General features: G+C 45.0%; 1 protein-coding gene across 2 annotated transcripts; it reads right to left on the reverse strand.

Annotated features, from left to right (window-relative positions):
- Nucleotides 1-506: 506 nt before the first annotated feature.
- On the reverse strand, nt 507-23,115 carry frmpd4 (FERM and PDZ domain containing 4). Of its 2 annotated transcripts, none has more exons than XM_037488887.2 (17): nt 22,533-23,115; nt 16,340-16,456; nt 11,235-11,395; nt 10,864-10,984; nt 10,397-10,442; nt 9,425-9,529; nt 8,047-8,154; nt 7,504-7,635; nt 6,824-6,943; nt 6,484-6,620; nt 6,084-6,210; nt 5,744-5,833; nt 5,475-5,657; nt 5,239-5,362; nt 4,173-5,153; nt 2,557-3,735; nt 507-2,231 (listed from the first exon to the last, which is right to left on the reverse strand). In XM_037488887.2, the coding sequence occupies exons 1-17, from the start codon at nt 22,571-22,573 to the stop codon at nt 1,018-1,020; spliced, it is 4,986 nt and encodes a 1,661-aa protein (XP_037344784.2). In that variant the 5' UTR covers nt 22,574-23,115; the 3' UTR covers nt 507-1,017. The 2 variants fall into 2 exon arrangements, with proteins under 2 accessions (XP_037344784.2, XP_037344785.2); XM_037488888.2 differs by having other exon boundaries at nt 10,882-10,984; nt 22,533-23,114.
- Nucleotides 23,116-23,792: the final 677 nt, after the last annotated feature.

The following is a 23,792-nucleotide window of genomic DNA, read 5'->3' on the forward strand; positions in this document are numbered from 1 at the left end:
GGAGACATTTGGGGATGAATCATAATGATTTGATGATGATCAAGCTTTTCATTTTGTAGCATCTGCTTACATTTGTATTGGAACAATGCGTTGGTTCATTTTTAAATAACTGCTAATAACATCGCCATCTGTGCTGATAATGTTTTATGGTCACTAGCAAACGCTAGCGTGCTAACTCGCTGGAGAAAGATGGAGAACACGCTGAACATACCATGCTTTGCTAGCATTTAGCTATAAGTACAGCCTCACACAGCTGCTAGCATGGTGTGAACTAAATGGATGAGACACATGTGATCATCATCATTAATGCAAAAAGCATTACCACCACTCAGGCTCGAGTATATGGTAAAATCATTCATTATGAAACGTAGTTAAAAAACACTCTGTATGAATAATAGAAATTTTAGAAGCAAAATGGTATAAGCTAGAAATGTAAAGATACGGCACTGTATGAGAGGTAAACACAACCATTATCATGTTTGTACACACAAACAGACACAAATAATTTGAGAAGACTTTTAAAGAGTTTTGATTTTTTTAATGATGTTGACAAAAACCCAGGAAGGACTCAGTGCTCGTGTGAAAAGTAATGATTAAATTGAGGTGAATCTTGCAACAAAAAAAAGGGTCTTAGATTGAACACGTCTTGTCCTGTGCAATGATTTGTCAATAGCTGGATAGAGTATGTATTTCTCCAACATATATATTCTTAGAATGTATAAACCAAGTAGCAATAAGGTTGTATTAATCTGTTAACGTTAAACCCCTAATTTAACATACAAATCATAAAACATCATCCCTTTTATATCATATAAGATAACATATAGAGAGCCGGGTCGTATGCTTCTTCCTGGAGGCCTTATTATTATATATTTAAAACTATTGACTCTTTCATTTTTTACTTTCCATAACAAAATATTATATTCACAAAGTAATTTTTTCACAGCAGTTCACATTGGTTGTTAAACCCATGTCCCTTATGTATGGCTTTAAAATCAATAATCAGGAGTAAACAGTTCATTTGTCGAGCAGTGTTGTCAGTGAGTGAGTCAGTGCGTCTAGAACGGCGGACATGGCGGACGAGTCACGTGTCAGTTCCTTCACACTTTGGTCACGGGGGGAACCTCCCGAAGCCGCCTCGGCGGCTCTCAGCAGGCGCACGTACTTCACGGCGACCTCCTCCACTCTGGCCACCACGCGGCGCCGCTTGCCCTCGGGGCGCAGGCCCTCCGCCAGGGACATGCAGGCCTGCGCCAGGCAGCACAGCGTGTGGAAGCTGTGCGTCAGCGTGAGCAGGAGCTCCTCCGGGCTGCCGTACTCGCCGGCCATCTGGGCGCACGCGCGGCTCAGCGCCGCCGCCTGCGCCGCCAGCAGCCGGGAGAAGGCCCCCGCGTCGGCCTCGGCCCGGTCGGCGGGGCGGCCGAGGCCGGAGCGCAGCACGCCGACCATCTCCGAGGCGTCCTTTCGTGCGAGTGCGAACCCCGCCTGCAGGCTGTAGGTCTTCCCCTTCATGGAATCCACGCGCGCCAGCCTCGCGGCGAGGCTCGTGTCGCGCGCCGCCGAAAGCGCGCTGCTCTGCCCCGACCTGGCGACTGCGCCCCGCTTGCGGTTGACGGGAGCCGAGCCGACGGGGAACAGAGCACGTGAGGGCGTCTTTCCGTCGGCATCGTCACAATCAGTGTTTTTCTTTCTGCGCACGAAGCAGTGACTGAAGGGCACGCGGCGCCTCCACGTTGGCCTGTGTGCATCCAGCCTGGCGGCTGTTGACTCTGGCAGCAGGGAGGGCGGGAGCGGCCTTTTACTGGACAAATTGGAGGCGACTGAACCTTGGGAGAAACTCTTAGGCAAGGTTTCGGCCGAGAAGTTCCCCAGTGCGTTTGGGGGATCTTGAGACTGGAAATTCTGACCACCACTTCTTCCTGTAAGTGTGGCTGTGGTCTTTTCTAGCAGCGCTTCTAAGCTCCTTGAGCCCGGCATTATGGCGCTCCAACTGGTCCCGGGCATCAAATCCCTGCGTGACTTCCCGAGGCTGCTTGTTTTAGGGTCACGTGACGATCCGCTTGAGGGGAAAGCCTGGGCGTGTGGGACGGGCTCTGGGCTGGCCAGTGTTAGCCCACTGGGCTCCGTGCTACTTCTTAATGATGACAGTGAAGTGGTTGTGGTGGTGATACTGGTCTCCGTACAGAGAGCTAAAGATGACTCTTTCCCAACCTTCTTCAGCTGTGTGCAAGCTACACTAGGGGTAGTAGGAAAACAGAGAGAACTGTTAAGCATTTCACATGTAACATCAATAGTAACAAATATACTTTGCATGCACTATGTATACAAACATGATGATTTGCATATTACCTTGAATATTGAATTCAAGGTAATATGCATTTGTATTATATTATATTGAATTGAATATAAGTTTTGTTTGCACATTGAGTTTCCTAAAGAAAGCTCCACAAATCATTTTTTTAAGCAATGGTAACCAAAGGATTGAACCAAATTGATATTTTCAGAAATACACATAATAAGACGGACAAGAGGTCGCAACCTCCTGTTTGGTTTTACCTGTGGTTTCTTTAATCTTGGGCATCCGATGGCTGCCGTCCCGCGTGCCCCCGAACCCCGGCTCGGCACCGGTCGCTGCGTGGATCTTCCTCAGCACGCTGGGGTCCACGGAGTGGGCGGCCCTCGCCTCACCGGGGGGCCCGAAGGCTTTGTCCTTGCCCGTCGCAAAACTCAGCCCCTTGAGCGAAGCCTCGGAAAGCGCGTGCACATTGTCCGTGGCACAAAGAGGAGAATCCGTGGGAGTCACGCAGCTGCTGCCGCCCGTGCTGCAACCGGCGTCTATGGAGGAGCATTGCGAGCCGTGGAGAGGGTGAGCGCCGTCGCTCTGTATCGACGACATGCGCTTGCTCACTTTGTGCTCTCGCGGCTGTGCGGCGTCGTGCTCCGGCGCCGGGGCCTCGGCGGGCTGCTGCTGCTGCTGCTGCTGCTCGCCGCAGGCCTGCGGGGCGGCCTCTCCTTCGGCGAGCGCGGGCCCTCTGCACGGCGAGCGCAGGCGGCCGTTGGACTGCAGGCTTCTTTCGCTCGAGTCGCGTCCCTCGGCCTTCGCCGCCGGCGAGTCGCCGGCGCGTTCCGGAGAGAGACTCTCCGCCATCTTGTTCCCGGGCGCTCCCTGCTGCCATTTTTGATGTCCGTCTTTGAAGTGAGTCCGCCCGAGGTCGAGTTGATTCATGTAGTAGGAATCTCTCACGGTGAAAGCGTTGTACTTCCCGACAAGATGAGGGGACTCGTCGCGAGAAGCCGCCTCCGACCTGTTGGAGGACTCACAGGTGTCCCCTTGGATCCGGACACCTGCCTCCCTCGGTTTCCCTCTCTGCCTGCTCATTACTGAGCCGAGGTGCATCTTGGTAAAGAATTCGCTGACTGACTTTATTTCCATCGTCTCTGGCTCCATTTCGCCGCCATCCGAGTGCAAAATGTGGGAGGAGGCGACGGAGGAAGATTTTGCCTCGCCGCCTTGCTGCTCCTGGGGGTTGCGCTGCACAGCTTCGCCGGGTGCTGCTGCGGCCCGTGTCTCGCTGGCGGCGTGGTATCCTTCTGCCATAGCCACGTGCATCCTCAGGTGGTTTTCGGAGTGTCTTTGAGCAGTGGCCAGCTCGGAGCTCTCTGTCATCTCGGAGGAGTTTGTCTCATTGCCAGAATCGGAGGAATCGGGACTAAATGCACGAGATATTTCTACGCCTGTGTAGCACAGAAAGACAAAATACTTCATTAAAGAATTCAAACGACACAAGGCCCACAGCACAGATTGAGGAATGAGTGAACTGGAGCTGTAGTGAGATGTGATTCAGCATGAAGGGGGAAATAGGTGAATGATGACTTAAATAAATATAAATAAGAATAATGTAATTAACATGAATCATAATCATATGATTAACAATCAAATCGCGAAAACATGAAATGATCAATAAAACAACAACAACAAATCTTACCAAATGAATGACACTGTAGTGAACACAACCATCTGTATGATGAAATGAATGAAGAAATACTCACACAAATGAAAACATAGAACAAAATGGGCTTTATTGAAAAAAAAAACCAACAACAAATTAAAAGCGAATGGCTGCAACAGGTTTGGTGTTAATGGATGAACGTTACAATAGAGTAAGGAGAACCTGTGCTCCTCTCTGACTGTGCCGGACTCTGTTCCTCGGATGCAGCGAGGGCCTCGAGCGCCTGCAAGGTCGACACCACTGCCTCGTTCAGAGGCTCCTCGTGGTCCTCCGCCCCGAGGTTGGGTACCGAATCTATGAGAGACACTGGGATGTCACTGCAGGCCCCCTGTGCCCGATTCCCGGCCCCCTGCTGCTGCTGCTGCTCCTCCTCGTCAGAGCTGTCCCTGAAGCCGGGAGGAGGAGCAGCGATGGCCAAGTTAAGCGAGTGCAGCAGCACGTCGTTGTCCTCCTCGTCGTTCCCCTCCGGTGGGGGAGGGAGGGAAGTCAAGTCGATGATGTCATCGCTGGACCCCGAGAGCGAGAGCAACGTGGGCTTGTCAATGTCACTCATCATCATGTCCTCCTCGCAGCTGATGTCATCCTCGTCCTCGGCTTCGTCCGTTGTCTCCGCGTAGCAGATGTCGTGCAGCAGCGGCTCCTCGATGCATTCAGTAGGACCAAAGATTTTGGTGGCGTACTGATAACCGTCCCCGTCTTCTATGGCATCCATCATCTTGTAGTCCTCCTCGAGACGCCTGTACATGTGACTGTGACTGTCTAAAATCTCCGGGCTCTCATCCATCAGTCTCTGATAGCCCAGATTTTGGGGGTTCACGCTGTCAAAGGGTGGATCTCCAAATATGAAGGAGACCTTTGCACCCCTGGAAGAGTCTTGGGGTTTGGGCCTCGGGACATTGAGGTAAGTTTGGGTGCAAGGGATCCTGCAGCACTCCGCTCTCTCTGCCATGTGAATTGAGTGCTGGGCCTGGTGGATCTCTGTGATGTAAACTGGCTGGCCTTCAAATTTCCCGTGCTCAAGGTACTCCTGGTCCGAATAATCTTGGCTGCACCTCTGGTTGTTTCTGTCCTGCAGTCCTTTATGGGGTGTGCTGTATGTACACTCGATGGCCTGGTAGGGCTGCTTTACTCTGGCTGCATGGCCTGCAAAGAGGAACCGAAAACATTTAGCAGGTCTATTTAAACACACAAAACCTGATGAGTCATCCCGTGATCATTTCGGCCGTACTTGGGTCTGTGTTTTTGGCCACATTGAAGATGGAGCGCCGAGAGTCCACCAGGAGTTTGTAGTAGCCGGCAGTCAAACAGGCAAGATTCATTGCATCCACAGACTCCATTAAGAGAGTGATGGGCTGTGAACGAGGCAGACGAGCAGAAGTCAATGAGGGCAAAATAAACAGGATATTGGGGAAGAATGAAGTTGTATTGGCCGCTAAAGAGTGTGAAAGAAGAGGGTTCGCTAACCTTTACGTCCAGAACATGAAGCTCCACTCTAACCCTGTTGTCATCTTCTGTATACATCTCAATGCGGTTGACGTGACTGAAGTCAGCCAGGAGAGCCACCAGGTTTGTTTTGGTGTTGATCACATGACTGATGCCATACTTGGGTCCCACCAGCAGCGTCACTTCTGTGTGCTTCTCGCCTTGCTGTGAAGTAAAGCGACGTATGTATCACTTTCTTGTTGTGTGTCACGCGCTGTCAGCGCATGATGTGAGAAGATGGTTTCACTCACAATTAGCGTGGATTTGAAAACCCGTCCTCCATACAGCCTCAAATCGCTGAGATACTTCAGATAATGGACCTTGGCCTGCAAGGCTGTCAGCTGGGATGGGGGAGGAAACATGACACATAGGATGAAATACCAGATGAACTTATTTAAATGAGTTGACAGCAGAATGCAACATTGAAAAAAAAGGTGCAACATTATGTGTTAACATTAAGCCACCAACCGGCACCGTTACTTTGACCACTCCACTAGATGGCAGTAAACAGTATTTTCAGATTGTGGAAGAGAAAGATGAAGAGAATTACGATACATAGAGAGGAAGAGATAATAAGGTAATACACTGCACCTTTTTACCAGGCGGCACCAGGTTCTGGTTGGTTTTGAGGATGTGAGTGAGGGCTTTTTTAATGTTCTTCTCTTTCATGCTGGACAGCACCGCTGGAGGCAGGAACAGCGCCAGACCCCACTCCTTCCTGCAGAACCCACGATGCATTAGGATCAGAGGAGGTCACTCAGTCACTACAATAAACAGTCAAGTCATTACTCTTGACCACTGATGGATTGACTTCACTCCGAGGTGGTACATTGATTAACTGAGCAGGGGTGCGTCTTCTGGCTGTTGCATAACACTGGAGAGATCCTTATTGCTTTGATGTATGAGAACATTATGGACTGAGTAACAAAACAAGAGAAATGACTGTGTAGTTATACATGCATGGATGCAGTGTGAAATGCAATCTACTCACTCAATATACTTTAAGGAAACCTTCTGGGACTGCTTGGTGTTGATGGTTAGAATATACATTTGCAGGGCAGCGAGATGAAGGGCCGTGTCGTATTTCAGCTCTGACCCAAATCTCTCCAATACCACATCATTACAGCTCTGGAGGAGCCGGAGAGCACAGAGGCAGGTTACAATTAAGACAACAGCACTCAAACAGCAACGTGTGCTTTCCAAGATTACAGGCTAAAACAAAGGTTGGAGTGCTGAGGTGGTTTCAGATTTGCATACTGTGATTCTCTTAAAACTCATAACATAAGGCGCACTGTGTGTTTGTTTGACTGTTGTCGGCTGGTGATGTTCACCTGAACGTAGAGGTACTCAAATGCTACTGCGTCTCTCCTCAGGAGGTCCAAGGGCTCCTTCGGGACGAAAGTGAGGCGAAAAAAGCACTTCATCTTTTGCGACCCTGGCCTCTGCGTCACCTAGAGCACAAGTCACAAGATACAAAGGGACCCGTTAGCAAAACGCTTTTGTATCTGCAAACGGGGAACAATACATGGTATTAGGCCTCTCTAACACCATGTGGTCAGGATTAATACATTAAAGTGATTCAACAAAAAGATGGTCATTTTGGGAAATGAGCTCATCGCTTTCTTGCAGAGAATTATATGAGAAGATCTACGCCGCTCCCAAATCTGTCCAATAAATATGTAGCCGGAGAGCAGGGAACGGCCAGCCTTGCTCTGTGCAAAAGGCGAAGAAATCCCCCCTAACAGCACATCTCAGTCAACGTGTTTTATCTCTTTAATAAAAAGTGTTTTCATGTAAAAACAATCGTAAGTGATGTGTTAACGCAATAAACTGAATAAGCAAATTTCCCACAATGTTGAACTATTTAACATTTTCGTGTAAAAGTCCCTGCAGACCCCTTTTGTTCTACAGTGTTTATACCGAGGACAAGGTTGGTATCCTCCCCCTGTTTTGTCGAGTCTATAATTGAACTGCATCCCTCTTGTTTAGTAGCAGAGGAGAGCTGACTCACCTGAGTAAGCATCTCCTGCTCATGCAGGAGCATAGGTTTGCTGGCAGACCCCTCAGCTCTTTGTTCCAGCATCAGAGAGAAGTGCTCGATACTCTTAATGGATAGCTTCTCTTGCAGGGTCAAGATGACATCCTTTGGCCAAGACAAAATCGTAGTTAATATAATATGAGAACCATGCAAAGGAAGCAGCCTGCTTGTGCTCAGCTTGAAGTCAAAACCGTGAATCATTTTCTCGGCTGAACACGCGCAGAAACATCAAGAAAATATACCCACAGAATTTCCACCGCAGTGTAAAAAAAAAATACCGGGAATGTAAATGTGAATCGTTGACCAGGTTCTCTTTTTGCACTCAGCTGTCAGTTCAAGTTAAAATGTGTTTTAGTCAAATCGTGTTTCTGTGCAAGTAAGAGGTTCTGAAGGCAGTGGTCAAGGTTTGCACTTTATAACGTCAAACTGTGAATAACATTCAACATTTAAACCGAATATCACTTTAGATTACGCAACTTCATTTCATAGTTACGGGAGGTTCACCTCAACACTTACCTTAATGGATGTGCTGCTGTCAAATTTAAATGATTTAGTCTGCCCGTTCTCCAGGTACACCTTCAGAACATTTGGCATGAAGAGAAGGGAGTTGTCCTTCATCGTTTCCTGAGGATAAGAATCATTTGATATTTATATACTGTGGTTAAAGCTGGGGTTAGAACAAAAATACAACCTTTCAGGCATATTGTGATTAGCAGAGAGTAAAGAAGGGCTAAAAGCACAGCCCTCATCCCTCTCAGTAGTCTGAGCGAGTACTAGTCGTCCATATCAAAGACGACGATTCTGTGAGAATAACCATCCTGTTCTCAAACCTTTTAAAAAAATCATGGTGTGAAGATCAGCTGCAAAGCGTCACTAAAAAGCAGAGAACACGTTGCCAGTTGAGAGATGGAGAGAAATTGTTAATAGTTTGCTTTCTGCTAAACATAGTCGTGAGCTGCATGAGCCGCATCCGGCTACGGTTAGCAGAAGGCTGAAGTATTGGAAAAATCTTCCCTCCATCTCTGAAACGCCTTGCCGATATTGATCCATCTTCCATTTTTGAATTGCTTTGCAGTGTAGAAAAGTGTTGCCAATGCAGGAATAGTAACTTTTCTGCAGGATTTCTTGCTGTTTAATCATTTTCTTAAAAGACCTTTTATAAGCACCCAGGCGCATGGTAGAATTTCTTCAGCCTGAAAACACAGGCACGGTGCAGAAGTTCTCTCAGACCACTTACATTGTCAGATGTAGAAAGGTTACTAGGCACTTTCGCCCTATTTCAACAAAATGAAACGGCCTATCCTCACTTTCAAATGCATGAGAGACAAAACAACAGCATATTCAAGAGCTACATATGAAGTCAAATGAAAGGAGTCCACATTTTGGATTCTTGCTTAAATAATAGGGTTGATACAAACTCATATCTCTATTGTTATAATGAAGCTAAAACCAGGAGATGGGGAGACTGCTAGTGTGGCAACAGGAGAGTGGTGTTGATTTCCTAATCCAGCTTTCAGAAAGAAAGCTGATTTTCACAATCCAGAATATTTTTTTTTAAAACATCCACTTTCTGGTATTACGTACGAGGCTGTGCTCTCTGCCCAGAGGATTTGACTGCCTGATAGTCTTCCTACTAAGTGGTTGCTCTTCCCATTGTGTCAAATCGGACCAATCAGGGAAGCTGGGAGTGTGCCCCCCCCTTTTCTCTGTCAATCAGACCCACTTGCTCATTCCAGCGATGAAAAGAAATAATTTCTCGCTTACGCATATCTCCACGTGACCATCAGTGATATCTGATATTGTCACTCTGCTCTAGACACAATTTCAGAGTTCAAGTCTGCTGCCGATCAAACTTTGCTGTGTTTTGGACGAACAAATGCACAATGTGACTTACGGGGACCTGGCCGTTGATGATAACCTCCTCAGCGAAGCGTACTTTAACAGGATTAGTCTTTAACTTGGCCTTTTTGGCTGCGCTGATGAATGCCGATTTGGGGGACTTTTGGAGGGGGGGGGGGAAAACAGAAACAGAAGAAAAACATCTTTAATCGACAACAATGTCTTTTATAGATGAGTCATGTATTTTCTCAACTCCACACAATTCAAGGACATGTTCCCTTGTTGAAATATCCCATCTTCCCCTTCCTCCACTCAGTGCTGATGCATGAGCTGTGAGTAAGGGCGAAAGAGGGGGATGCCCTCTCTGCCGCTGTGTCATTGAGGCTCCAAAGAAACGCCTCGTCAACGGAAGCAATTACAGGCTGGATTATAAGAGGCGCTTGGGAATTCTACACCCCATCTTTTTCTGCAAATTAAATCCTTTCTAAAACTGAACCATATGGCTCATTATGATGCGCCTCTGAACACTATGAAAGCACAAAAAAAAAAAAAGTGATTCATTGAAATGCACAATGAACGGATGTATTTAAAAACACAAAAATTATTCTCATGGTGGGCAGAGAATGATCAAAACCTATTTTTGAAGGAAATACAAGCATTAATTCACATTTCTACTGACTTATTTTGTGAACTGTGAAAAAAAAAAAGGGCTGAATAAATGCTGCCGGCGTTGCATGTTCAAAAGCATCTGGTGCCGCGTGACTCTGGTAAATGTTGATGCGTTCGGCTCATCCGAGGTCTTGCGGGGATCTGACGCTACGACACGGGAAGACTTGAAATGACTGCGGCCACGGGACCCTTTGAGTGAGCACGGGCTTTAGTGAGGCACTACTGAGACGGCGCCAACCAAAGCATATGGCATGATTAACGACTGGCTTTCACGGAGTCAACAAAATAGTCAGTTACAAAGACACAAATGGCCAGTCGGAATGTACTCGGTGTCACTCAAAGATAATTGAGAACTCACTGGGTATGGCTGAACAACGCTCAACAATATGGACTCCTTGCAGCTCCTGCCAAAAAAAAACAACCCAGAAACAACACAAACATGGGGGTTAAGGGAAATCGGTAAATCTCTCAGTTTTCTTCTTGTAATTGTTACGCTTAGGACATCATGGTGGACGGCAGCAGGAGGAGCATTGTGTCCGAGTGATCTCCTCCTTTGCATTGCCTCCAAAGTGCAGTTTCACTGCAGAGGTTCAAGACCAAAGGAGCTGTGGAGCAGTGGCCACACCAAATCCTCCGCTGTATTAGTGTTACTCATTTTATTGCACTCCTACAAAAAAAAGACATCAACACCAGCATACAACAAGTCGCTACGACAACGCACTTTATCTGTCCTGTTGGAATACTTCGTTTGGTTGATGAATACAATTTAAAAGGCAGTGGACAATTATCAACAACAGGTTTAACAGCTGGCGATTGACATCTCACCTGAGTGTGTTGTCATACCTGACAAGGTCAATGACCCTCTCCCTGGGCGCTGAACTGACTGGCTCATCGTTAATCATCATGATCTCGTCTCCTGGGATCAGCCTGCCTTCTGAAGGACCCCCTGTCCACACAAATCAAACGGGGGGGTTAAGTGGAGCAAGCTGTGCACAGTCATGCCATCTTTCTTGGTCTACTTGGTTTCCCGGCTCAAGTCTCTAATGAATGCTTACTCATCGATCCTCGTTAAAAGTCAGTGGAGCGCGTAAATTAGGGGCCCGAAATGGTTGTTGTCTGAGGAGGATTTCATCTGCATCCGGGCCATGGAAGGGGATGAGTGAATGTTTAAAGTTTCCATGGGGGGGGCACTTTACCTGGTGTGACTGAGCGGACCACCACAGGTTTCTCACTGCCGGCCACAAATCCAAAGCCAAGCACTGGGTCTCGTCTCATCTCCACCTTCCTGGGCGCTGGCGGCACAAACCTGTCCCCGTCCAGACGGACCTCATCCAGGGAGCTGCTCTGCGAGACGCTGCTGTGAGACAAATGAAATGCGTGTTTTTCATTCGTCCCTGCTGGTTGCGATGGGTATTCAAGACAATTGTTTGACATTGTATGGCGCAAATGATTCATGAAGTAAGTTAGAAACCAATAGAAAGCAGCTCTGCGTGTCAATTTCTGTTAAAACGATGTAACCACTGGCTGTACATGAGGTTTGTTTACCTCGATCCCCAAGATGTCCAAAGACAAGATGTTGTTTTGAAATAAGAAACTAGTGCAATGCTGCAAAAATAGAACATGTGGGCGATGGTAATCAGGACCCAATGTATTCTCACATAGCAGATATCCCCTGTGTGCTTTACAAAAGAGCAATTGCCATTTTCTCGGGTATATTCATAGTCGTGTGTCATAGAATCGGCTTCTGCTTTGCCACGCTGATGATGCAGGACAGGTACAATGTGCAGTTTTGAGATCCGCTCCCTCGATTACTAAGACCAATTCCTTTTTTCTCTCTCCTTCCAACGCCGATGCAGTTCTGCTCTTGACCTAAAAAGTCAAAGCCGGCACTATTGTGCTCTCACAGTTTTTACAGCGTTTCTCCACTTTCTCTGGCTGCAAAGGCAGCAGCCGCTGCGTTTGGTGCCAACAATGTTGGTTAATTAAAGCTGTGGGCAGACAGTGTGTAATTCACAGTTATTCTTGACACATGTACTATTCACCCCTAAATACCAACAATTAATCTTCTACTGCACAAAGACACGGAGAGATCTGTCAATCGCAATCTCGGTAATACTACAAAAAAAAAAAACGTGTTCCACAAGATGGTCAAAGCTAAGTGATAGTCAAGTGATATTTTGGAAGATGACTCATCAATTCTCTCAAAAAAAACAAATACAGCTTCTAAATTAATAATGAACAGTGGCAACTTTTTTTTGTGGTCATATCAATCCAGAACTGAGTGAAAACCAATCTGTGTGATGCTCTCACATTCACTTTTACTTATATATGTATATAGAAATATTACCACGAGTCTGTAAGAATAGACTCTAATAGTCTAATCCTTTATTGTTTGGCGGGTGATGAGGAGGTCGACAGCACGTACAGCAGGGAGCAGCCGTGAAGTGAATCATCTAAATCTTACAATGCAATTTATTTCAAACGGCACAAGGACACTTTAAATGGAAGAAATAATTTGTTCCAGTAAAAACGTCTAGTTTCTATTCAAACTGAACAAGAAAGGCTGCAATGATCGATTGAAGGTAATACAACGTCTTTGAAGATACATATTGATATGTTGGCATTCTCTCTCATTTAAGGAACTGCTACTGTTCCACCGTTTTTATAAAGTAGACATTTTACATTCATCTGACCGCTTCCCTTAACAAGCACAATGTTTCTCTCTTACCACTCCTTTGTTTTGCTATGAAGGGTTTTTGTCAAAAGATGGAAGAATAAGTGGGAGAAAATTATAACTTAACAAGACTAAAGTTGTGTATTAATTAAAAAGTAACAAAAGAATCCTCATACAAAAGCTTGTTTAGCAGTAACACGGACACACGGATGATGGTAATCTTTCCTGGAATGTGATTCTGATTCAGTTTAAATTACAATAAACACAAGTTATTATAATATCTATTGAGTATTTGGCAGGGGGTATTAGTGTAGTAATAATTAAGATACCATTCTATTCTTTAAATTAAAAAGCAAACATCAAAAAGTCTTTCATGTTTAGTTTGAAAAAATATCTGGATTAGGGCATAATTAAAAGAAAAAATGTTGTCTACATAACAATATTAGACATCATGCTGTTTTGACAGAATTTACTTCAGCGTCTTTGATTAGAATAAATACAAATAAAAAACTTCAAAAATATTCTGTAATATAAGTATATGTTTATTGTGTGACATATTTATGTATATTTATAATTCAGTAATTCTGCACATAGTCATTGTGATTACTTCCATCATGAAGCTCTTCAAGGAAAGCTTTAAAAATAGCAAACAAAACGCCAAAGGCAAAATTTATACAATTTATAGCAAGATTGTGAGGCGCTTTTGTCATTAAATCTTCAATGTCATTAAACCTTTGACTCATTCTCACACCATATGCATATGCATTTTGATATATTCCAATGAAATTGTAGTAAAAGTGTGGTAAAAACCAGGCTCTGAAAAAAGGCATGAAATGGAGTCATTTAGCAACAACGTGGGTCATCCATTTAAAAACGTATCTAACAATTGGTCAAAATCACACAAAAGCCTGTAATTTCACAGTAGTGTGGGCAGGCACAGGGACTGAAAGCAGCATGTGCAGAGCCTGCAGTAAAGAGACTAAAAAGGTGGAGCTAATTGAAAATAATGAGCTGAGTCGGTTGTCCCTGAGGTCATCTCGGAGAAAACACAGGCTGCCTTCCACATCGCATATTCTTCTTTTCACGTTACTCACTGTAGCTGCCCTTGCAAAGTATGCACCGATGCATGCACTATACACACAATTGGGACGTAGTACTGTTGTAGTACTGCGCCATGAAATGTTACCCTGTTTGACACCAATCATCCATGTATTTCTACGAGTGTATTTGTGATTGGCTGTCTGGCTGAATTCTCCTTTGTTAATGGCCTGGTGCTTGAAGGACAGGAAAAGACACTTAATACGTTCATGTTTTTTGGGGTCTTTTGGGGTCACGACAAGACCGCCCCTTCAAACAACATGACTGCCATCAAAGATCTTATTTTAATGCAGAACCAGAACCAAAGAGCGTTGGTAGCTAAACCTTACTAAACTGGCGTGTCATGTATTAGGCATGTCCATATTTAGATAAAAGTGTATACTGATAGTCTTGTATAGGACTTTAAAAAAATGTGGGAGGGAAATGCTGCACAGACTCAATAAATATATAAAAGCTGAGCACAAGTTTAACAAATTCCTGTATACAGGATATATGTGTGTGTTGTTTTTTTGTAATATCGTCTGCATATTATTATTATATCCAGAGGCATTAATGCTGTGGCCAAATCTTCAGAAAACAGTTTTTAAAAAGGTATCAGTCAACTATATAATTAAATAGAATAGAATTATATATATATGTGTCAAAATTATAGTTAATTCCAGAACTACATTTTGTCCTGATCTTTGTCACCCTAACATTAAAACAACAGACATTGATTTCAGTATTAAAAGTACTCACACTGTCACTTCACCTCTCTGGAGGTCCTTCTAAGACGCTGTTTGGATTTAAGCGTCGGATTCATCTCTCGAAAGGGGAAACGCAGCAGATTGTGCACATGCCGTATGGACCTGTGCATTCAGGAAGAGTTCTGCCCCCTCCCGTACACGGCCACCTGCTAAACATGGCACAATTCCCATCGCGCCGACAGCCATGCATTAAATGTTCCCTAATCATGCTCATTAGCTGCTAGCGTGTCTGCACAACAATCTATTCGGCAATCACGAGCCGCACTGTGAGCCGCACGATTAACAAAACGTTCCCTGAAAGCGCGTTTTGGAAAAAGTGGAGGGCGCTCATTACTTAAAGAAATATTCCGTTTCCCTACTTCTGAAAGACACATCTCAAAACTTTTTTCTTTTCATTTTTTTAATAATGTAATCACAGCTAGTTTGTATTGGCTTTTTCTTTTTTTTTTTGCTGTGTCACTCCTACTTCTAGGGGACCGGCTGCTGCTGTGAATTTTCTAAACCTATTAAATATAGATGTTCTTTCCTAGTAAATGTGGCTTAGTGAAATCAATTCAAGAACCAATGGAACCACTGTTCATTTCCTTTTGACATCTTTGTGTACAAAAAGAAATTGCCAAGCGGCCATCTCACTGTCTCTCGTGTCAAAGAATGCCCTTTTAAATATGTCAACTTTACAATATTTATCTCCACTGCTGAACAATATCTCAACGTCTCCAAACTAAAACACATCTTTGTTAAAAGCCTTGTGTCCCTGTGTAAATATTAAATAGCAACTGCTTTATTCATGTGCTCCTGTCACGCCGAGTAGACATGTGTTCTGAGAAGCACAACAATTTAGTATCAGCACCCTGGAGCCTCGACAAAGTCAGATTGCCACAGAAACACTTGATTATTCATGAGTCTTCCTTAAATTTAGAAAGCTATGAAGCCCAAGCTGCCTCCATGATCTGTCTCATCCAGACACACTCTGTGCATGCAGCCCTTTCACCGCTTCTTGCTTCTTATATAACTGCTCTGACATCACGCTTCTCGTGCTCTAACCCATGTGTGACAAGTACCTCACCTCTAATTCCGTATTCCCTGCTGGTACATTGATTTTTTTTTTATATTAGCAAGATGCATCTTGCAAAGTACCTTCCATCTTGTTTTGTTATAATGAATGAAAGAATAATAAAAAAGAACGTATCGGACATATTGGTCAGAAACTAGTATGCACAGGGGTTCATGAATGCAGCAATATTTGTTCTTCTGGTATAAATGCATAGTACAGATACAAAAACAACAGGAAAACCCATGAATCAACAGATACAATTAGCAGAAACAACACTCACATTAGAATACACACAACAATACATACGACATGCACAGAGTGTCTTTTTACCTGCCTGTACAGAAATCCAGAAGCGCCAATTACAAAAGGATCAACTATAACCCGGCATCCTCTGGGGGGAACGTGCCGACTCTCACTTCAAAACAGGCTCCTGCACAGGTGAACCTGCTCCTCGGTCGGCGGCGTGCACACACTCTCAAAAGCCCTCTCCTGCGTTTGTGTAGACTGCACGAGGAGTGTTGTGGGTGTGTGAGAGCGAGCGAGAGCAGGCAGGAGCAGAGTGTGTGCGCGCAGCAGTGCAGGGAACCGAGGCTCGGTATTCTGAGCGCACAGATGGAGACCGTGTGGAGGCAGTGACGTGGCTGGAATAATCACAGGTTGGCAAAGCGTCTGAAACATCTGGGACAGGAGAAAGCTCCCCCTCTGTGTCTTTAAACACAGGGCACTTACTTGATGTAGCAGTCACGCCCCTCTCTGTTGGTGCCCATGTCCCATCCATTGGGGGGTCCCTGCGATGCACTCCAGGTCCCTGAAGGGGGCGGCCAGCCAGAGGATTTGGTCCTGTGGCTGCAGAGGCAAGAAAGGGGTGAGAAATGAATCATTAATCAGCTCAAAATGGCCGTGTGCGGTTTCATTTAAAAAAAAGCATGCGTAACACCTGGAGTATCAGGCTGAGACCTTATATAATGAATCAGTTAATTTCACTCTCACTTAATATTTTGTCCTAGAGTTATTTAAATCCTAATAGAGATAATTGAGCCGTGGGCAGAAATGAAGCGAACCAACCCAAATGACAAGAGAGCGTCTGATTCCAGCGCGATAAACAATGTTCCATAACTCCGGTTCACTCAGTGAATACAAGTCCAATTAATTACGTAAGCTCGACACACAGGCGGAGTTGTCATGCCTCAATCTTGTGCTTCGAGGGGCATGAAAATGGTTTTATTTCTAGATGTGTTATTTATAAAAAGACGCCCCCCGAGGAATTTTCTCATGAAGTAGTCATTTAAAACGTCTCAATGCCAAGACAACTTGGTGAAGTTAATCAAAGCTTTATCAATCCTTAACAAAACAATAAATATGCACTGCGCTACATGCAAAGGCCAAGCTTCTTGACACAATTCGTCCTTGTGCTACCAGCAGGTGGAAGGCATTTGGAAGATGTGATGGATTAAATGTTTTCTGTGTCTTTTTGTCCCCCCCCTTGCCCCCCCCCTCCCCTTCGTGTCCGTCTTTCTGTCTGCACACTGCCGATGGAAGCGGTAAGTTATGTCACTTCAAAGGCTCGCCTGCCGTGTAACAGGGCTCTTCGCATTCATTATTCACGGCTCGTCTTTCTCTCCCTCCAAACATTTCCCCAGTTACTGTACGGATGATAATAAATTCCGTGCAGGGTGCCGGTCTCTGCGTGACGCCGCGTGTTGGCGTGGACGGGGGCACACAAACCAAGCTCTCCGCACGGGCCCACGGTCCCACCCTGCGAGGTATTAATAAAATATTGCCAACTCATCAACACAATGTGTGAGCTGAGAGAAAGGTTACAAACTATTCTAAAGCTCCTCAGTGCGAGAGGGAGGGATTTGGTTACAGAATGATGCTGAATTATGCTCTGTGGGTTCAACAAAGCCCACCTATGTGCTACTGGGTGCATTCAATCATAATGAATTCATAAAAGAGCGTGTGTTGCTCCTGAGAGCGGTGTCTTTCGTCTGTGAACTGGGCTCTGAACACAGGACGCCCTCTTTACTTCTCCCCCAACGCAGGGCGTGTGTTTGGTGGATATTAGTGTTTCCACATGGATATGGATTTATTTGACCTACAGTACATTAGTTGGGAGCAGGGCCCCGCTGGTGTATATTTAGAACACATTTCCTGCAGCTCTAAAGATGTGTGTGGACACAGCTGGATGCTGGCTGACATTTTTGTTCACCTCATTGATGAGTCCGATTGGATCCTCCATTTCACCCTACTGAGATATACAGTGTTAGCTTTTGCAGATTTACACATTACCGTTCGGAGCTTCATGCATGAAAGGTCAAAGAACTCTAGCAGAGGAATATTATTCTATAATGAGATTATTTGTGGAGAGTTACTCCTCTGGGCATGGCATTCCTCCACAGGTCTGCAGGGTAATTATGCATGTTGTACTCACAGTTGCAGATGCAGTGTCTTCAAAATATCTTTTCTGAGCCGAAGATTTCCACAAAATCCATTTTCCGTCACTCAGCAACAGCGCGCCTGTATTAACGGCACAGCCATAGATTCGTTGATCTTTGATTTCTTTTGTCTGCAGGCGGGAGGTGCATTGTGCTATTGAGTCGCAGTGCTCCAACTAACAGAGGAGCTGAAAAGGTTCGCACTGGTGGACGGTGAAACTGATCCTCGGCTTGTATTAATAAATGATGCCTGCACAGACGTATCGCACTAGGTAATCGAGCGCCAAGTGGGCAAGCCGTGCTACACAATTCATGAACAGTTACCCAAGAGTCAGAGGGAGCACGATAACACCCGGACGTTAGAATCAAAATGAATTTCTGTCGGCAGTGATTGCACTAAAACGACACATTTCTTAAATCTGAATCAAACAGTCGTTAAAAGTAAAAAACGACAAACAGGTCCTGTGGAGCCATAGGAAAGAAGAAGCCACATTTACCACAGCAACTAACATCAAGGTTGCTGGGAGACTACACACAATTCTATTCAAAGACATGTCCCGCGTCACAGTGGTAGTTTCTGTCATCAAACTCAATCAGTAATGAGAAAGATTTAAGTTGTTGTCTAGTGATATGGGGAAAATATCCCTTTTCAGTCCTTCATAAAGATTGCATGAACAATGTGATCCTTGGTCAATCACAGTAGTTCACTTTCATTTCTTTGAATTCACGGTACTTATAGCGAAAGCCTTCTTGTGTGTTATGAAGGCTGAAATCTTGTCAAAGTAGGGAGTAACCATGCATTATGGACAAGCCGCAGCTAAGAAGAGCCCATTGCAGCGCAGACACAAGGCTAAATTATTTAAATTGACAACCTCCGTGAGGGCTGGCTGCATAACTGCGCTCTGGGGCCACAGGGCGGATCTCCTTTAGAGCATATTGAGAATTAAACCAGAGCAAGTTATTCTTTGTGAAGAGATCTCTTCATTAACTCTTGTAGGTGGTAGCAATACATTTTTACCCAAAGTACCAAAGTGCTCGGCACGTCCTTCCCACAATGCACTGGGCGAGGGGCGGAGAAACACCTCGGACGGGTTCAGAGAGCCATATTAATTCATCTTTAATCAAACTTCAAATGTTGTTGTCAGGTTTGGCATGAGTGAGATTGAATATAAGGATCCTGTCTCCTCTGGTTGGATGCAATAAGGATTTTGTGTTCACATTCAGCAAAGCTGCAAACACAGATAAACACACAATTTAAAGAAAGAATCATTTTGTGATATTTGTGAATGTCTTGATTCCACTGCATGTCATTATGTGAAGTCAGTAATACGTTACGTTGTTCCTACTTTATTACCAATGGCTCTGCTGCTTTGTATATTAAGCTTAGCTGTTAGTGAAAAATATCGCTGACCATGTTGTGACACTAAATTACTGTTTCATACTACTGTTCTTGCCCATTGTGTGACTTATGTCACAGGTGGTTGTTCACATTATCTTTTGTCGATTCAGAGAATGAAACACTGTGTTTTATTGTTATTTCTGATATGCAATAAAGCCGTTTCCCTACCAAACCAGCGTGAGTCATTAGAACTAGTAGTAACACTCACTTGAGAACAATAGTGTCTATTATCCCCGTTATTTTGAATGAAAATTAAATACCCGTGTTGGTCTTTGGAAGCCCTGATATTGTTGCCATGGGCAACTGCACTGTAACTCTGGTGCTTTGATACAGAAAGGGTTTTGTTTAGTTAATCTCCACAGGGTGGGAATGAAACTGTAAATAGGAAGCAGGCGACCCGCTATGATCCTCCTGCTACTTTACTACGTGTGAGTCAACCTCCCTTTTAACCTGGTTTACCTGTAGAGCAGCGACGCGCCGTGAAGCCTGCTGCAGCAGCAGCTATGGCAGGAGTGACTGTGTGTGAGATCGCATGTACCTACACGCAATACATTTCTTATTAGACCACACGTATCAACTCGGAAGACATCTGTGTTTTCGTTATTATTTCATCTCTCTGCACGTTCCCCAGGCCTCCTCTGCTCCTCCGTACTCCGTGTAAAACATCAACAGAATACAGTGAGGAATTTACCCTGTGGGCACTGAACTAGACTCGGATTCTCCCTTCACTTCATTGTGTTACTCGCTGCTTTTATGCTAAAAGCTCTAAAGGACAGGACAAAATAGACCTCGTGCGCCGGCCCGCTGGCTTCCATTTCAGACCCTGAGCCATTTCTGAACTATTCTTCACTGAGAGTTGATTTGAGCAGCTAAGAATGTCAGATGTTTCGGTCTTTGTGTACTCTGATGAACATTTAGGCTAATCAATCTGTGTCCAGACCAGTGGTTTCCTGTGCAAAAAGTTTGCAGTGAAAACATGTCGAACAAAGGCGGGCATAATAGATTTTTTAAGAAAAACACAGCCGGGAAGGAAGTCACGCAGTTCAACTAAATTGCCTTTAACGGCAAAATCTGACAAAATCTCGCCAAAGACATCCAGAAAAAAATGTTTCCACAAACACATTTAATAAACACAGCATTTCCATAATGCTTCTTGCACGACAACAAAAGCTTTTAAGTTATAAGATACACATACACACAGTTTAGCAGCCCGATTGAGTCAGGCAATCACTGTGCTCGGGTCGTCATTGACACTTTTTACCATATTGAGTAATCTTCTTGCTCATAATCTCCAACAGCAGGAAGTATTTAAAGTGTAACAGCACTTCCAGCTATGTTTTACACAGAAAGATCAAAAGGGAGCTGCTTTAACTTTGGTCCAATAACTCAAACTCTCTTTTATACACAAAGACAGAGAGATGGGAGGGGGGGGGGGGGCATCGTTATCTTTCAACACAAAGAAAAGTCAAACGTGACATTTTTTTGTTGCTAGATTTAAAAAACCACAAACAATGAAGGAAATGAAAGCGAGAGTGTGCTCTTGTTTCTGACAGCAGACACGTCTGGGGGGGGGGGGGGGGCGTTGCGAGGCAAGAGGAGGAAACAGCGAGCGTAAAACGTTCCCTCTCGTGTGCATCTCGCCGTACATAGCGGCTCTCTCTGTAGCTTTAGCCAAACAGCATTCGGCTGACTTGAATTCTTGTTGGCAGCTCAGAGGGAGGAAGCAACATGAGAAAAAAAAAAAAGCCCCACCAGTGTAGCGGTGGTAGCTCATAATCAGGGACAGCATTTGGGGCATTATTAACAGTGACAGGAGTCAGTGACGGTGGTCCACTGGGAGCCGCGTCATAAACGCTGCCGTGGAGGGATAATAATAGGGAAACAACAGTCCTATTATCCCATGAAAACAATTTGTCCACGCCTCGCTTATTGCAGGGATGTTAAAAAAGAATGCAATAAATAAACATATTCATTTCATACAACCTACAATTACACTGACATGGAATATTATGCTTTGATTCTCCTATAAATGGCAAAAATTGTTTTTCGGTCTTTCTATTGAATCAAGAAAGCTAATGAAATAAATGCCAATGCCGTCTGTTGATGACTCATAATTGGAATGAAATGCACTCAAGTGTGTTCTTGTGACACACAGTATCTGCTTTAATTATTTCTGTTTATGATCAGCTGTTCCCACCACCAGTCGTCTGTACCGTTTCTGATGGAGCCAAATCCCCCTCGGAGGATTACTGTCCACTGGGGCAGATCAACTCAATCCAGCAGACCCATGGGTGCATACGGTGAGGTGTCTGCCCTGGCAATGAATTCATTCCTTAATGTCAATTTAACATACACAGTGCATACCAAAAACTTGCATATGCTTCTTGTAAAGAGAAAAAAAGAAACACAAACCACAATTACAGTTCTTTCTTACACTCAAAGTGGTTGTATCTCAATGTTTTTTAATTCTTTTCCATTATCAAATTATAATTTCTCAAAACCTCTACTCCAAAATCTTCATCCTCCTGTTTTTGCCATAGAAATGTGAACTTGACCGTCCATACTAAATGAACATGAATATTGAACCATTTTAATGACCAAAGAAAGATCAGGCTTGATTATAAAGATGTGTTGTCATTACACCAACAACATATGATCAAAATGATTAATATGAATTTGTAATCATCACCAAAGGCCCTTTGCCTGAGGTGCTTTAAAATCTGAAAACAACTGCAGTTCATCTTGGTTTTGTTTTTACGACATGTGAGGTTTCATGACACCACATGATCCAAGATAACCATGACTACTGTCTGCGGTAGGATTCATTCATGAAGTTATAAACAGACAGTTTGGATGCATAAACCGCATCTGCTTCTGCATCCACCTCCACTCCCACCCACCTCACTTGCTCATTCATTACACATCATGCATAACTGCACAACTTGTACTCTTAAGCAATCAATTTCTCATCATTTTTAATCACCCCACACGTGATTCCTATCAAGACGCAAATGGCCACCAACCAGGGAACCAACAGGCACATATATACACAGATGGGCAAATACATTGGTGCATCCATCAGACTCACCCTGACAGCTTTGGCATCTTCACAAAGCTGAACACATCCATGCGTGCTGCAGACTGCAATCAAAGCTACAACATGTACCCGCTTCTTCACTCCGGCTCCATCGTACCACACCGTCTTTAGCGGCAAGGAATAAATAATTCAGCAAGAAAAAAAAAAAAGTGGAGCTTCCACAAGTCAGGTGGAGAGATTAGTCCTGTTGTCTGGGCTTCTGCGTGGCTGAGTGATTGCTGTGTCCTCGCCTCAGCAGCGCAAATCCACAGCCCATGGAAAAGGATCTGGCAGAGCAGCTTCCCCCCGGTTGCATCCTTCAAAGCATGCCTCTGTTAGCTGCGTTAAGCCACCTTCATTTAATTTCCATCGCGGTGGAATGATGTGCGGGAGCCGCGCAGTAACAACAGCTTTGGAGAGATGCAGAAAGAGCCAGGAGCAGAGGGAGTGAGGAGGGGGGCGGGGGGGGGTGGTAGCAAGAGATGAGAGGGGAATAGAGAGGAATGCGAGAGGGGTTTTGAGAGTGTGTGTGTGTGTGTGTGTGGTAGCAAGGGGCCACAAGAATTACTACCAAAGGACGCCGCCAGCATCCAAGAATTCCCCAGAGGCGAGACTCATCATTTCCCGACACCGCTGTGTGTTTGCAGAAAGCAGGGGAGAGACGTGATGCACGTGAGGGGCAGCGAGAGCAGCTGGAGAGTCGTGAGGACCTTAATGTGTCCCCCCCCCCCCCCCGTCCCACCTCCCCAGCTGAGGTCTCTGCCTCACAGCTGCACATTAGGATGCCCGTACTGTACAGTGCATTGGGTTTTGACCTTTTTCAAAACCAGTTCAGCTGCTAAATGCTTTCCCTCGATGAGGGCGTCCATTAGAGGCCCCCCCCGAAACATTTCAGCGGTTCGCCCGACACAAACAAACACAGAGCTGACGCCACAGCGCCAGGAGCAGATCAGGATCGTTAGATGGCTATGTGTCGATTGCAGTTCCATACCGCAAAACAGGGTCGGTGTGATTAGTCAAGGTACTGAGGGGAGACGGTGGGGGGGGGGCTTCGAGTAGTCCGCTGCAAGTTAATGGATGCATCAAGTATCTGATCTCATCTGGGATATCCTTATTTTTTTAAAGATCGAAATGCATCCCCATGAATGTTCTTGGGTTTCTCCAATTAGTTCAAGATGGTGGGACAATTTCAATGTGTTTCAGAGTTCCTGTTTCACGTGTGGGATGATGGCATGCTGATAAATGACCGTGAGGACATAATTGCGCAAAGCG

The sequence above is a fragment of the Pungitius pungitius genome, chromosome 10, assembly GCF_949316345.1.
Source record: "Pungitius pungitius chromosome 10, fPunPun2.1, whole genome shotgun sequence".
NCBI lineage: Eukaryota > Metazoa > Chordata > Actinopteri > Perciformes > Gasterosteidae > Pungitius > Pungitius pungitius.

Bases quoted from the DNA above. Each gene is read 5' to 3' on its own strand.
- frmpd4 (XM_037488887.2), bottom strand. From the start codon at position 22,573: ATGGATGTGTTCAGCTTTGTGAAGATGCCAAAGCTGTCAGG. The intron at 10,985-11,234 runs GTAAAGTGCCCC...TTGTGTGGACAG, and splicing joins GGTCCGCTCAGTCACACCAG to GGGGTCCTTCAGAAGGCAGG. The intron at 10,443-10,863 runs GTGAGATGTCAA...TTTTTTTGGCAG, and splicing joins AGGTATGACAACACACTCAG to GAGCTGCAAGGAGTCCATAT.